Source organism: Castor canadensis, chromosome 13, assembly GCF_047511655.1.
Source record: "Castor canadensis chromosome 13, mCasCan1.hap1v2, whole genome shotgun sequence".
Classification (NCBI taxonomy): domain Eukaryota; kingdom Metazoa; phylum Chordata; class Mammalia; order Rodentia; family Castoridae; genus Castor; species Castor canadensis.
In genome coordinates, this window is record NC_133398.1 from 105,544,128 (window position 1) to 105,557,893 (window position 13,766).

The window sequence follows — 13,766 nt, forward strand, 5'->3', positions numbered from 1 at the left end:
CACTGAATAAAGAGATGACTCAGACCTTGGGTGGAATGGAGAGAATGGCAGAGATTTCATCACACTGCTCAGAATGGTACATAATTTAAAACTTAAGAATTACTTCTGAAATTTTCTATTTAATATTTTGGGACTGCACTTGACCTTAGCTAACTGAAACCATGGAAATCAAAACCATGGATGAGGGGACTACTGTACTCCAGGGTGAGAGGAGCTTCAAAGAATCTTGGAAGGAATTGGCTACAAACTTCAGCTCTAGACAAAGGGCTCAAGGCTAGAGCTGTGTATGTTATCACCTAACTCTTGACCTCTATGTCCACCCCACTTACCTCCCCCCAATGTGTAAGGAGTCAGGAGCTGCAGCTGGAAGGCAAGGAGGTGTCCTTCATCTCTGGCCACCTGGAGGTTTCCAGTTATAAGCAGGCTTTGGGAAGGGAGCGCTTTCACTTTAAATGGAATTGGGAGTTTTCACAATTCTCTTAGGGCTAGCTGAGTTTGTTACTGAAACTAGGAAAATGAGGGACTCAAAACAAATAAAGATGTTTTCTTGTCTGCAAGTGCATTCATTAAGTACAGGGCGTGCCTGGGGCTTCCCCTGGGCTAGGAAGGACCTGGGACCACTGTGCACATGGACACAGAAAGGGTCAGGGAATTAGATAGTTCTTACTGTATCTGCACCTGCTCACTCTGCACTCTGCATTTGCTCAAGGTGCAAGGCCTACAGGACAGAGAGGAGCAGGGCAGGGATGTCCTGGGCTTGGAGTATGCAAGAAACTCACATGGGAGGTGCATCAAGGGGTCATAGGACTGGAGGACAGGATCAACTGAGGATAGAAATTCCTCACTTATTTTCTAATGTGGAGAGTGCTGGTGAGTTTGCAAGAGGAACTTGTGGGAACAAATGCCCAATTAGAGGTTAAAAAGGTATTGAGAGTAATAACATTCTTGTTTCCCAGTCAGGGGGCTGTAGCCATGTTGGTGGCCCCAACCACGTTCAATAGCTGTTCCATGGAGTTCTCTGGCTTGTCTCTGACCTTATCTGGAGTGAGCATTCTTCTAGACCAAAGACCTTGTGCATCTTCCGTTTTGTTGAGGATATGACCAAATTGCCTCTTGTGCTCACCAATGTGGAAGTGCCCTTGTTCATATGAACTACTATCAAGTGTCAGTCTTTGGCTTCAGTATGCAGACTTTAATTTGTACTCCAATTAAGAGCAAAGTTGGGAATCTTTTCATATTTCCAAGAGGTATTTGTATTTCCTTTCCCCTAAACCCTTTGTGCCTAGCTGCTGCTTAGTTTTCCACTGGGCTTATTTTCCTTATTGACTTATATCAAGATGATCATCTGTTTGTGCAATGTTGCTATGTTTTTCTTATGCCTAAAAATTTTATGCCATTGATTGTGTCAATATTTTCATTTATGGTTTCTGGGTTTTTGCATCATCATTCAACTCAAAGACAATTTTAAAAACGATTCCCAATTTCCTTTTAATACTTTTATGGTTTCATTACAAACAAATTCAATCTGCCATCCTCCTAGAATTTATTTGCATTTCAGGCATGAGACAAGGGCTCAACTTAATTTTTTCCTGGATGGTGCCCAATCCCTCAAACATCATTTAGGTAATTCTTATTCCATGTATCAGATGGACCACTCCTGGTGTGAATTCAGTCCTCCTCCTGCTAGTCTATAAACCCAGCTGTTCTATTTTTTATTGCTTGGCTCTATAAAAGAGCATGTGTGTGTATGTGCACATCCATGTGTGCATGTTTGGGGGAATAGGCAGAAATATAGGTGGTGCTATGTGATTTCAAAGGATCCAGTTCTAAAATTCTATATTCCAAAGAAAAATCTATATTAGCTGTGGAAGGCACTGGCTTTTATGATGAGAATTTTAGGCTAAATTGGGGAAGATGGTGTGGTCATGAGATGAAGGCAGTGTTTGTGGCAGGGCTGGCCATGGTCACTTTCAGATGACCATAGAGGTTGCCAAGTATCCCATTTTCATATTAGCAGAGCTCTGAGGTCAGCATTTGGCTTACTGAAAGGGGTTGTACTGAGCAGAATGTTAAGAAGCAGTCTCTATTATTAAAAACAGGGCAAAATTGGTACCTGGGACTCAAACAGGGATTAAACAGAATTACACAAGGCTAAACAATTATTTCTAAATGAACAAATTGTAACAGTACTGCTCACTAAGATGTGCTGAACTTAAACAGCAAGGAAGGAAATTGAGAATAGCTACATTTAAAATTAGACTTTGGAGTTAAAGTAATTTCAGGCATCTAAATATTGCAATTTTTTAATAGTTGTGTCATTTCTATTTCAAGCAGAAATAGATCCCATCAGCTGGGTTGAAGTGAGGACTCATGCACACAAATCATCACATGAGCATTAGAAACGAGTTTGTGTCAGTTATGAAGGCAGAACATTTTTTTTGAAAAGCAGCTTCATTTGAAAACCTCTGGGAATTCTAAGGGCTCACAGTGTATCCTTAGGACTTCTCTTGAGTACATGAGCTCTGAGAAATTTCTAGACCTTCTTACATTTGCATATTTTAAGAATAAAAGGTTGTCTGAATGTGCCCCGAGACTTTTGTGTGCTTCTTGGCAAAGACTTGCTGGGCAGAGTGGTCCATTATGGCGGTGCTGTGCCCACCCTTTGGAATACCCATGTGTCCTCCATCCCTCCCCTCTCCCCCCACAGCACACAGGTGCAGCATCGCCTACAGAAGTCCCATGCCTGTAGGTTAGACCTTTGATGGTGTGGGCCTTTTTGCAAAACTGCTAAGATTGATTTTACTTTTCCTCTTATACTCCATGTTGATGGATAGAAAAAGAATCTGGTGATTAGTATGGGATATTTAAGGAATGACTCCACATACAGCATTTTTCTAATAGAAATTTAGCTGCTTTGCTGAGCTTAATGTATCATTTAATTTAATAAGCACAGTGCAGAAGTTCACTAAGGTACTTTAAAAAATTGAACAGATTAAATATGGACGCGAGGTTTATATAGTTCTGAGAGAGGCAATGCGGCCTTCTGAAGGTAAACAGGAATTTCCTTTTAGATAGTACTTCGGATGATATGTATTTGATCATTTTTGATAGAGCCACAGTAAGACTGTTAATTATAAAACAAAGAGGACCAAGCATAAACATCAAAATCATTTGCTTCTCACTTGAATTTTCCTAAGTGCTAATGACTCGTGGTCTACACGTTTCCTGGCATCTGACCTTTCAGAAATATATTTCTCTCTCCAGTTTCTACAGTGAACTGAGTGGCAAACGGGAAGCCCGTCTCCATGGTCTGTTGCCTCATTTGACGAGGACACATTTCTCTAAGAGCATTCTGTGTGATGGTGACTATTTTTCTTCTCAGTGGTAGAAATTAATTACAGGAAGGATTCAGTTTGGAAAGTTGGTGGAATGTTTCTGAGGACCCATTCTCTTCTTTTGCATTCTGTGTTTCTCCAAATCTCTGGGTGTTTTTTTTTTCTACATTCTTGTAATCTTTTCTGCTTACTTACGTGGGAGTGGAGAAGTTCTTCCACCTCCTTCCTGGCCTTCTAATGCTGAAGTGCTTTCTGCCCATCTCCTAGACATGTCTTCACTCAGCTGTCAAGATATTGAGAGGGTTTGATTTTAGATGTCCTCATCCTCCACACTGTAGTCTTCTACTGCCTGCATCTGGACCACCACAACCTTCCTCTTTCCCTGACTCATCACTTGTCCTGGCCTTCCCTTTTGCATGTAGTCAGACCTATGCATGCCCAGCTAGTCCTCCACCAGTGCCTCTCAATACTGAGGACAGTGGAGCTGCTCAAGTAATGCTGTTCCATGAACCTGCCCTTCACGGAGCCTCATTTCTGGCTCATTTGTTTAGCATGGGAGTGCCTTTCCTCGAAACCCTTGATTTTATCATACAACTGCTCTTGACTAACAAATCCTTCAAAAGTTGAAAATATTGTATTGTGGAAAGTGCACTGACTATACCTAACCTATGGAGCATGGTAGCTCAGGAGCCCAGCACACTGTAGAATGCTGGTTCTTTCCTCTTGTGACTCTGTGGCCCAGCATCCAGAGAGAGGGTCCAATGGATGAAATCAGAGGACATTATATTAAGTGAAATAAACCAGACCTGAATGTAGAATAGTGAATACTAGAGGTTGGAGGGTGGGGATGGGTACAGACAAAGGGAGACTGGATTCAATCAGGGCACATTCTATGCCTGAGTTGATATATCACACATTAGTTCATGTTAATCACAAATAAGTCCTATGTACGCCTGTATGTAAATGGAAAATGATACCTGTTGAAACTATTCTAGGAATGGAGGGGAGAGGAGGATAAAGGATGATGGAGGGAGTGAATTCAAGTATGATATATTTGATATATTGTAAGAACTTTTGTAAATGCTACAATGTACCCTCACCCAGCACAATAAAAATAAGTTAAAAATAAAATAAAATAAGAGTTTTGAAAGCCTAGAAACCTAAAAAAAGATTAGGTTTCAAAATTTAAAGTATGGTTTTTACCAAATATTAATTGTTTTTGCACTAAAGTAAAGTTGGAAAACCATATTGAATCAATATCACTCAGGAACAATCTGTATTACCACTGCAGAAGCTGGAGATCAAAGTTCTTCTAATTATATTTTAACTCACTTTGGAAGGATCTTGATCAAAGCAGTGATTGATTAGGTTTGGCCCTCATGCTGGGATCATGACAATGCAGACTGGGAAGAGTGCATTTTAGGATGCTGATTTTTAAAAACTGGAATGTTAGCCAAATATTAAAAAATTTTTTAAATGTGGCATTGATAATATTACAGTATTAGTATATGGCTAGCAAAATTTAAAAAAAGACCTAGAATACATCTGGTGAGGGGTTTTAAGATGATCTGTCTGTGTTTTGTTTAGTTTTACTTTTTAAAGGAGAGGTTGGGTGACTCCCCATCTTGCCAGGCCGATTTTCTTTGCCTGAAGTAAGCAGGTAGTTCTTTATTCTGGATGTTTGAGTGCAAACTCTCTGGGTTCTATAGTTCTCATTGGCATATGATAAAATGAATCTCTCTCCCTTTCCTCCTAAGGGAAGCCATCAGCCGTGTTTGTGAAGCTGTACCAGGTGCCAAAGGAGCGTTCAAGAAGAGAAAGGTACTGCCATTGGTTTCGTGTGTCTTACTATTTCCTCCTGTAAGTCCTCCACTTTATATCTTCACCACTTTATATCTTCAGTCATGCAGCCATCCGTTGTCCTCTTCTCGTGGCCTGGCTCTCGTCACTTGTAAAAGCAAAGAGAGCTGAGATTCCTGTCTCTCCTCTGTGGCCGAGGACAGTGAGCTGGCACTGCAGACACTGTGATTAGTCACTGTGGCTTAATCCTGAAGACAATGACAATAGCAGATACCTGGCCAGACATTTCTTTGGATACTTTATATACATTAATTCACTTAATCATAACAAGTCATTGTTGTAGATAGCTCAGCAGTGTGCTGGTAAGTGTTTAACAATCAGCTCGTGGGGTTGGGAAGGGGTTACAAAAGCACTGAATTTGTAGCATTTGCCAATTGCTGTGGCGCCAATACTTCTGTGTGACTGATCTCAACCTGATATCCCTGGAGACAGAGTCAGGAAGAGATACAGAGTATCATCACATAGCGCTCCCACCACACAGGCACGGTAGATTCGACCTGAAGATCATACGTAATAGTCGATGAAGCAAAACTGTTAGGGTACAAGGAGTAGTCTGTTTTTAAAATTTAATTGTAAAATTGTAAAATTGTTGTTAAATGAAAATTTAACAATAGCCGTGTTTAATGGTCAATCCATACAATTCCTAAAAACTTAATAATTGGCTCTCTTTAGTTGGAACTAGCTAGCGCTACAATAACATCAGAAATTCCCATGTTATAGAGATGAAAACTGAGGCACAGAGTTGAGAAACTACAATGCAAGTAGGAAGTGAACTGAGGCCAGGGCCAGACCACCTGCTCCAGAGGCTGAATATTGAACGATTTTACAATCTTTCATCCTGAACATGGTTGGACTAGAAGAAAAAAAAATCTGAATTAAGAGGAGGACACACGCACACACATACACACCCCTTCTTTAGTTAAGTGCCTAGCAAATATATAACTCAAAACTCATGGTCTCAAATTTTCTGCCTAGACAGAGTTATAAGGAAAGTATACCTTGGAGATCTGGCTGTGCCCTGAGGTTGAGCACTCTCCATTCCTGCACCTTTTGGGCAGGTGCATGGTTGCCTCTGCTATTCCCCATACTATAGGTTGTATCTGCCTTTAGAACTGCAGGACATTCATGACCCATAGGGCAACTGCATTTCAGGACGAGAACTCTAAGTGACACCTCAGGTATGCTAGCTTGTGTTCTGTTCAATCCCCTGAGGATCCTGGGGAACAAACTAAGGGTCCAGAATTTTGAGAACAGGAACCGGGGAAGCATTTGAGAAGTGATAGGTGACCTCATCTGTCAGAGCCGGGTGGTACTGACAAGTCTTAGGGTACCCTCATGGCTCTTTTGGTGGGAAGAAGAGGAAATAATGCCAGTTCCCAGGATTTGTCTCAGTATACTTGACCAGGATCTCACAGGTGGGTCAGGGCATCTCTATTTTTAAAGAACTCTTTTAGGAGTGTTAACTTAAAAAAAAAGAAGAAGAAGAAAAGGATTGGCACAGAGATCAAAGGAAATAGCATGTACCTATTTTATCTGAGAAGCAAAGAGCTACAATTTGGGTACACTGAATCAGGGCAGCCATGAATAGTATGCCCTAAGGCGAGCGTAGGAAGGATTTTAATTTTTTTTTTTTGGAAGGGATATCCATAAAAATTTGCTTTTGCAGTTCATTGGCTGTGCAGAAATCCTAAGCTGCCAACCCATTCTGATTGGTTCTCTAATGAGGGTACTCCCAGCTGAGAGCTAGAGAAAGCCAGTGGATACTAACTTAAATAGATGAATCTGCTGGAACATTCTGCAATCTGACCTTCAGCAGGTGGAGTGCACTCCTCAAAATCTCTGGACTCCACTTTAGAAAGCCTTAGCCTTAGTTACTTCATTTTGTCTCCCAGAAGATTAAGAAAGTGCATGCCTGGTTAGGAATTAATTGACTGATCAATGAGATGATGTTCTAATCCAAACTGAAAGAATGGGTTGTCCCAAAGGACAGAGAGATGAATGTTGCAATGCTCATTCAGGGACCTGGTTAGTGGTGGGTGAGAAGCCATAGCCCTTTGCTTTCTGACAGGTGAAGGAGACACCTGTCATAGCCAGCCTCTTTGTCTCCATTCTGTGCTGGCTCCCGGCCATCAGATTTTAACTGAACTGACTAGGTGAGCTCTGACCAGGAAGATGTTTGTGTCAAAAGACTTGTGGTCCATTCCCTTTAGTGGTGAGCATCTTCACCACCCTTTGAGATTGCTCAGAAGCCCCAAAGCTGGTCAGCTTATGTCTTCCCTGAGATAGTTTGATTTAGTTTTCTGAAGCCAGCTTTCAGCATCTGCAGAGCTGCAGCTGTTTTCCCAGGGTTTATATCCAGAGAATTCCATGAGACACCCATGCATGGCCAGAGGCAGCCAGGAAGACTGACACCGCTGACTGCCCTCATTTCAGCATTTGCACTGAATTCTTTTACAACTTTTATATGGCATATTCTAGCAAGTACATGTTAATGTTGGCTCCCCTAACCCCAGCTCAGCCATTTCACTCTTGTCCCCTGTGCCTAAGCGGGTGGGAGTAGTCAGTGAGCGTTTGTGGGTGTGCTGACATCTGTGTCTCTACCTGTTCAGACAAGAACAACAGAGGCCCTGACAGTATGGCCTTCGGTAAAGAAAAAGCTAAACTAATGCTGTTTGATTTTACAGCCTCCAAGCAAAACGCTGTCCAGCATCCTGGGAAAGAGCAACCTTCAGTTTGCAGGGATGAGCATCTCTCTGACCATCTCCACTGCCAGCCTGAACCTGCGGACGCCCGACTCCAAACAGGTGTGCTTGCTCAGTCCTCCTGGTCCCCCACAGAGCCCCAAGGATGGGTGTCGCATGGTCTTGCAGCTTACTGAGCTCACATAGAACATGTTTGTGTAAAATCGTGACCCGTCCGTGAACTTTGACCACTTTGAAGGGTCATCCACACAATGATGGATGAGTTGGGTCTTTGTAGTTTTGCTTGAAATTACCTTTTTTTTTTGAAGATAGCACATGAAATTATTAACCAATAATTAAACAGTAATACTTGCAATATAAAAAATGGTGCTGCATGTGTGAAAGTCTCCTTTTAATATCCTTGCCCTTTAGTGACCACATTTTATTGGTTTTATAGAACACATTTTAATTTTATCACCTTTATAGTGGATAATACACCACAGTTTAATTGACAGTATCTTTTCTTCCTTGGTGGGTCCATATTTTGGAGCATCTTACAATCCATAGTGTTGCAGGGTTGATGAGAAGTGGTGTGTCTATGGAATATAAGTCATGGTGGAATGAGTTCAGAGGTGACCAAGGTGGCACAGCCACATTTATTAAGGCTAATTTCAATTACAATGGTTGTGTTTCATGCAGTACCTATCTTTTAGGTTTCTTTATCTATCATTAGTTTCTTCAGCTGGAAAAAAAAGTGGGTATAGGAATGACTGTCCTGGCTACCAACCGGGCAGAAGGAAGCAAGGCAGAATGAAGGTCAAATGAAGCAAGGGAAGTGAAGACGTTTGTGCATGATAAAGAGGAATGTGGAGTGTGCATGCCATCCTCTGCTCTCCCAGGCCCAACCTCCAGTGCAAGTAGTGTGAGCTGGAAATTGGATGAGGCCTCCGTGTGACACACTCTCTGATTCTGACCATGTTGCCGGGAATGCCTTGGTCACCTTTATGTTACACACATACTTCTATTTATTGATTCCCTAGCTCCAGGTAAGCAAGGAATATCACCAGCTTCATTTATTCCTCCACCTCCCACCCAAGATGTAGAAATAAATTTTAGATCCAGTGTGAAATGAGAAGCAACATCCAGGCTTTGCTTGGGCTAAACTGGATACCACATCTCACTCCATTCTTGTCTTCCATGGACCTGTAGATAATCCCTTGTGTTTTCATGCTTACTCTTCCAAAGGTTTGGGTTAACTGACCCCTGAGGTTGTAGATCACGATGTTGGGCAGGCTCAGCCTTTCTCTGAGCTGTCTCAGGTGGAGCCCTGCCCACTTGGGCCTGCACTTCCATTTACTCTCCTATCCATCCTCTTTCTATATGGCTAGTGGATGGTTTATCTCTAGGAGCCTTCATTCTATGGGGTCTTATCCCTGAGTCCCTCCTTCTCCTTCATTCAGTGAAAGAGAAGGGGCAGTAAGGATGATGCGAGGATGACTGGCCTTGCTCCATCCTGGGATGTGGTGCTGGTTGGGTGAGTCCACTTCACATTTTCCTGCCCTTGCATTTGGTGGAGGGAACTGAGTGCTGGGTTCTGGACACCCAGGGGCTGCCCAGATGACAAAGGCACAGTCTGCAGCAGGTTGGATAGAGGCAGAGCTCAGGGCTCTGGCTCTCCCTTTGGCTGACTTTAAGTCCCAACCATAGCAAATAGTGGTCTGGCAAGACACTCCCTTCTCCATCCAGAGAGAGCAAACAGAATTCTAAATAGAAGAATTGAGATGAAACCTTCATAGCAGAAGCACATGCTGTCTATAACAGTCGCTTAGCACTAACTTTCTTTTTCTCCCTTTAATTTCTGTTACTGGAAGGAGTTAGAAACAGTCATATGATCTGGGGATTGCTATTCCTTGTGGTTCCTTTAGGAGCTGTCTGCCTCTGGTCTAAAGAGAAGATTGTAGAAATAGCAACTATTATTAAAGTCATCGAGGGCATAAGCTACCCAGCCAGTTTCATTGTTTTATATTCACTTCTGAAGTTTTACAAATGCCAACAACCAAATCAGACATTTAGAATATTTTATTTTACCTTATGGTTCAGTTGTATCTTAATTGCAGTTTACAGGAGTATGTTTGGGAAAATTCCTCAGATACCATGACTGTGAAACTCAGCTGTCTGCTGAGGGCAGGGGCTTGAGGCAGCTGCGTGGATACAGACTCAGTCATGTTGGGATGGAGCTGAGCTCTTTTCCTACCCCTAAAAATTTATTTCTACGTCATTACATTGTGTTTAAAAAGATAAAAATAGCCTGGAAGACTTATGTAGCTCCTAAAATTTAGGACAGCTTCTAATTTACTCAGTGTCTGCTAAATTCCACTCCACACTGCAGCTTATAAAGCCAATGGAAATTTCCCATTTTAAAATTAGCTCGGAATGTCCTGTCTGGTTTTTAAGTTGATAAATTATGGGAGTGCTTAAATGGCACTTTGAATCTTGGGTACCAGCTTTCTAAGTTATGTGCACATAATACATATGAAATGAAGAGAGGAATGGGCTACCTTTCCTTCCTTCCTAGCTACAGGGTCTGCTTCAGATGCCCGGATGTGTTTTTACAAACAGAAACCATAAGGTGCAACGTTTAGGTGTGGGTTGAGATTTTTTCCTTCTTGAAGAGGCTTTTGTTAAAATCCTAGCTTTGGAGAGCCTATATATGATCACAGACCTGTGATTATTTGTCTTCTTGTTTTGAGCAAGCCACTCAGCCCCTCTAGCCTCAGGCTCCTCACCTGTAAAGTGTCTTGGGAGGCTTAACGACAGATCCTGGCCAACCAGCTAGATAGCAGCCATCAGGCTAAGATGGTTCGCAACAGGTGATCCGGTGTATGTGCACTTGTTATTTTCCTACTGGTACCAGTTTTCAGGAAAGCTTGTCAGTTTATGTTGCCTGTCAACAAACAGTTGGTTTTGCAAGACTTGGGAGGGATAATAATGGAGCATCTCTTCTTGTTTTGGCCCTGGCAGATCATAGCCAACCATCACATGCAGTCTATCTCCTTTGCTTCCGGGGGAGATCCGGTAAGTGCCTGGACTTGTTTCTCTCGCTCTTACTACAAACTTCTAAGAAGGGACTCCTACCTCAAAAGTGCATCACTTTATGACACTGTAAAAACAGGTAACTGTGATTCCAACTATTTTTCCCGTTTGATTTCAAAAGCTCTTTTTTGACTGTTATTGTTTGGGGACCAGTAAGACATGCTGTTAACTTTCATTTCATTAGCCAAAAGCTGTCAGAAATTCTGGAAACCTTCATCTTCTCAAGAAGTAGCAAATAGCTCCCCCGCTTTCAGAGTTGCCTGGGTCTTCTAACATTGGCACTCCATGCTTGGTTTTGGAGGGTTTTCTTTGTGTGTGTGTGTTTCCTATTGGATCTCCAAAACTGCTTTCCAAAACAGGACCAAACCCAAAACTCACTGCCTGCTCACTGTTGCCACCCAGTCCTTCAAAGAAACCAGGGAGCTAGGGGACAGGGAAGGAGGGGAAGAGACAGGGCTGGCCTTTTCCAGCACTGAAGGGGGAAAAGGCTCCCCTTTCGCTTTCTCCCCCGCCTCCAAAATTATCATATTGATTTTCATTGCTCTAGGTAAAATTTTTACTAGTAAAAATTTAAATTAGTATGACAGAGGGACTTTTTCTTTGAGCTAAATTTATTCCATTGAACAATAAAGTTCTATATCCTGAAATAGCCTTTTTTTTTTTTTTACCGTTTTTGGTGTTAAATAGCCTTTTAAAAACAATGGTAGGCTATAGGTTGTTGTGTTATATTATTTGGTCAAAATTTCAGTAGGCAATCCTCAGATTTTAGGCAAAAGTGTACCCACGCAAGATAGCTTATAAGGCACATTATATTAATCCTTACCTCAAGGTCAGGGACCTAGAGGAGGGATTTTCCCCATGACCTTCCTACCTCTTCACCAGGAGTCCTTGGACATGGGTAACCCTTTCAGAGAAATGCTGTTGGCTCATTGAAAATCAATTGACAGAGCCATAGCTAAAAATTCCAGAGCCTCCACATCCCCAATGGACAACACAGTAGGACCACAGGAATGGCACTGTTGAACTGCACTCTGGTCATCTTTGGACAACTAGGCTGTGACAGAAGGTCAAATCCCTTCCTCTGCTGAGTGCCTGTGGCTCAGGGTCTGAGGTGGGGTGCTGGAAAGTAGGGAGCCCAGCAACGCTCGAAGCGAGCATTGGCCCTGGCCTGCCAACAGCCCTTGTTGGTGCTGATACCTAATATTTAGGTTCTATTGTTTATTTTGTACATATTTAGGTAGCAGTGACAGTTAAAGTAATCTGCAACATTTTATATGTTGTTTTGTTTTGTCAGGAACATTGTTTTGAATCCTAATACACTCCACAAATGTGCCCAGAAGGAATCAAGACTGACATGAGAGCAGCCATGTCTTGACTTGGCTGTTGACCATCTCGAGAGGCATATGTCTCATTGCTGGCCTTCCTTCCTCAGCTTTGAGCCAGAGCAGAGTTTCTTAGTTCAGAGTAATAACGTGAAAAAAAATGGAATTTCCCCACATATGCTAATGCTGACTCAAATTAATTTTGTTAACTAAATATGTACAAAATATATATAGAACCCTTACGTTTATACTTTTTATTGAGCTCTAAACCCCAATAAAATTTGGAAGTTAAATACAAATAAACACTGTTAAGACACTAGCATTCAAAGTGACATTAATTTACAATGACTACAAAGTTTGCTGAAACTGACTCTATGCCCCTGACATGTTGCTGGACTGGCCACCAGCATGCAGAATCTTTTGAGTTCAGCATCTCTCTACTACCACAGGCACCTGGATGGTTTAATTCTCCCACTGATTTCTCCTATTAAAGCAAAAACTTCAGTTGTACATCATTTTCCCTGTTCTTTTCTTTCTAATTCTGTAAACACCTGGCACCCCTAATGCTGGAAGACCAGCTGCAAACCTTGGCACTGAACCTGCAGACCTAGTAACACAGAGGTTGTCCAAATGATCCTGGATATCCTCATATTAGTTTAAGATTATGGAGAGGAAAACACAAAATTGAAAAGCAAATTCCAGTGCTACCTCAAATGCTAGAAAGCACGCCCACAGTTCTCAGTTCGGGAGACACCGGTGCCCTCTCAGATGTTCTGGGAAGCTCTAAGGACACTGCTGACTGTCACGTCCATGAACGTGGGAAGGAAATCTGTGGTAATGAACTACAACCCATATATTTTCGCCAATAGCTTCAGCCCCCACCACTCATCCTTATGGAGATGACCGGAGGTTCACTTGATGGTTTGACTCCTCCCTTCCCTAGTCGGTTTGTGAAAGCACCAGTGAACATGAAAAGGAAGCAGGTTGGAGGGGCCTCTGGGAGAAGGACTCTGGGTAACAATTCCCCAGTCTGCACAGCTGCTGGAAGAGTCCTCTCTTGTAGGCTTGTGAGATCCAGTAATGTCACGGGGAAAGTGCTCAGCCCAACCCACCACCTTGCTCAGTGCCCAGAAAGGGCTCCATGCCCATCTACACCCACTCTTGCCCCTTTCTCCTTGCCCCATTTTCCAGAGTGTGCTGAGAGAGGGGTGCTTTTGTCTCCTCTGCTCGTGGACAGAAGCAGTGGAGGAGGCCGCCACAGAAACCCTTGCAGGTGCTGACAACAGCTAATCTGTCACCTTGGAGCCCTTCAAAGCAATGAGATTTGGGAAGTAGCTACAAACATAGAGCAACTTTACTAGTTTCCCTCTGAGATTTTTTTTGAATGTTTCAAATATCAACTTTGCAGAGAAGTCTTTTTGGCTTTCAAGATTTGGGAGTATGATTGGCTCCCTAATTACTTGTTGAGAAGCTAG

The 13,766-nt window shown here is 42.4% G+C and overlaps 1 protein-coding gene across 7 annotated transcripts in view; it reads left to right on the forward strand.

Moving 5' to 3' along the window:
• LOC109675955 (SHC-transforming protein 3) overlaps window positions 1-13,766 on the forward strand; it is a 171,888-nt gene that overhangs the window by 87,457 nt on the left and 70,665 nt on the right. For all 7 annotated transcript variants that reach the window (XM_074052413.1, XM_074052414.1, XM_074052409.1 and 4 more), the window contains 3 exons: window positions 5,093-5,156; window positions 7,880-7,999; window positions 10,898-10,951. In XM_074052413.1, the coding sequence (XP_073908514.1) occupies window positions 5,093-5,156; window positions 7,880-7,999; window positions 10,898-10,951 (238 nt within the window). The remainder of the gene's footprint in view (window positions 1-5,092; window positions 5,157-7,879; window positions 8,000-10,897; window positions 10,952-13,766) is intronic.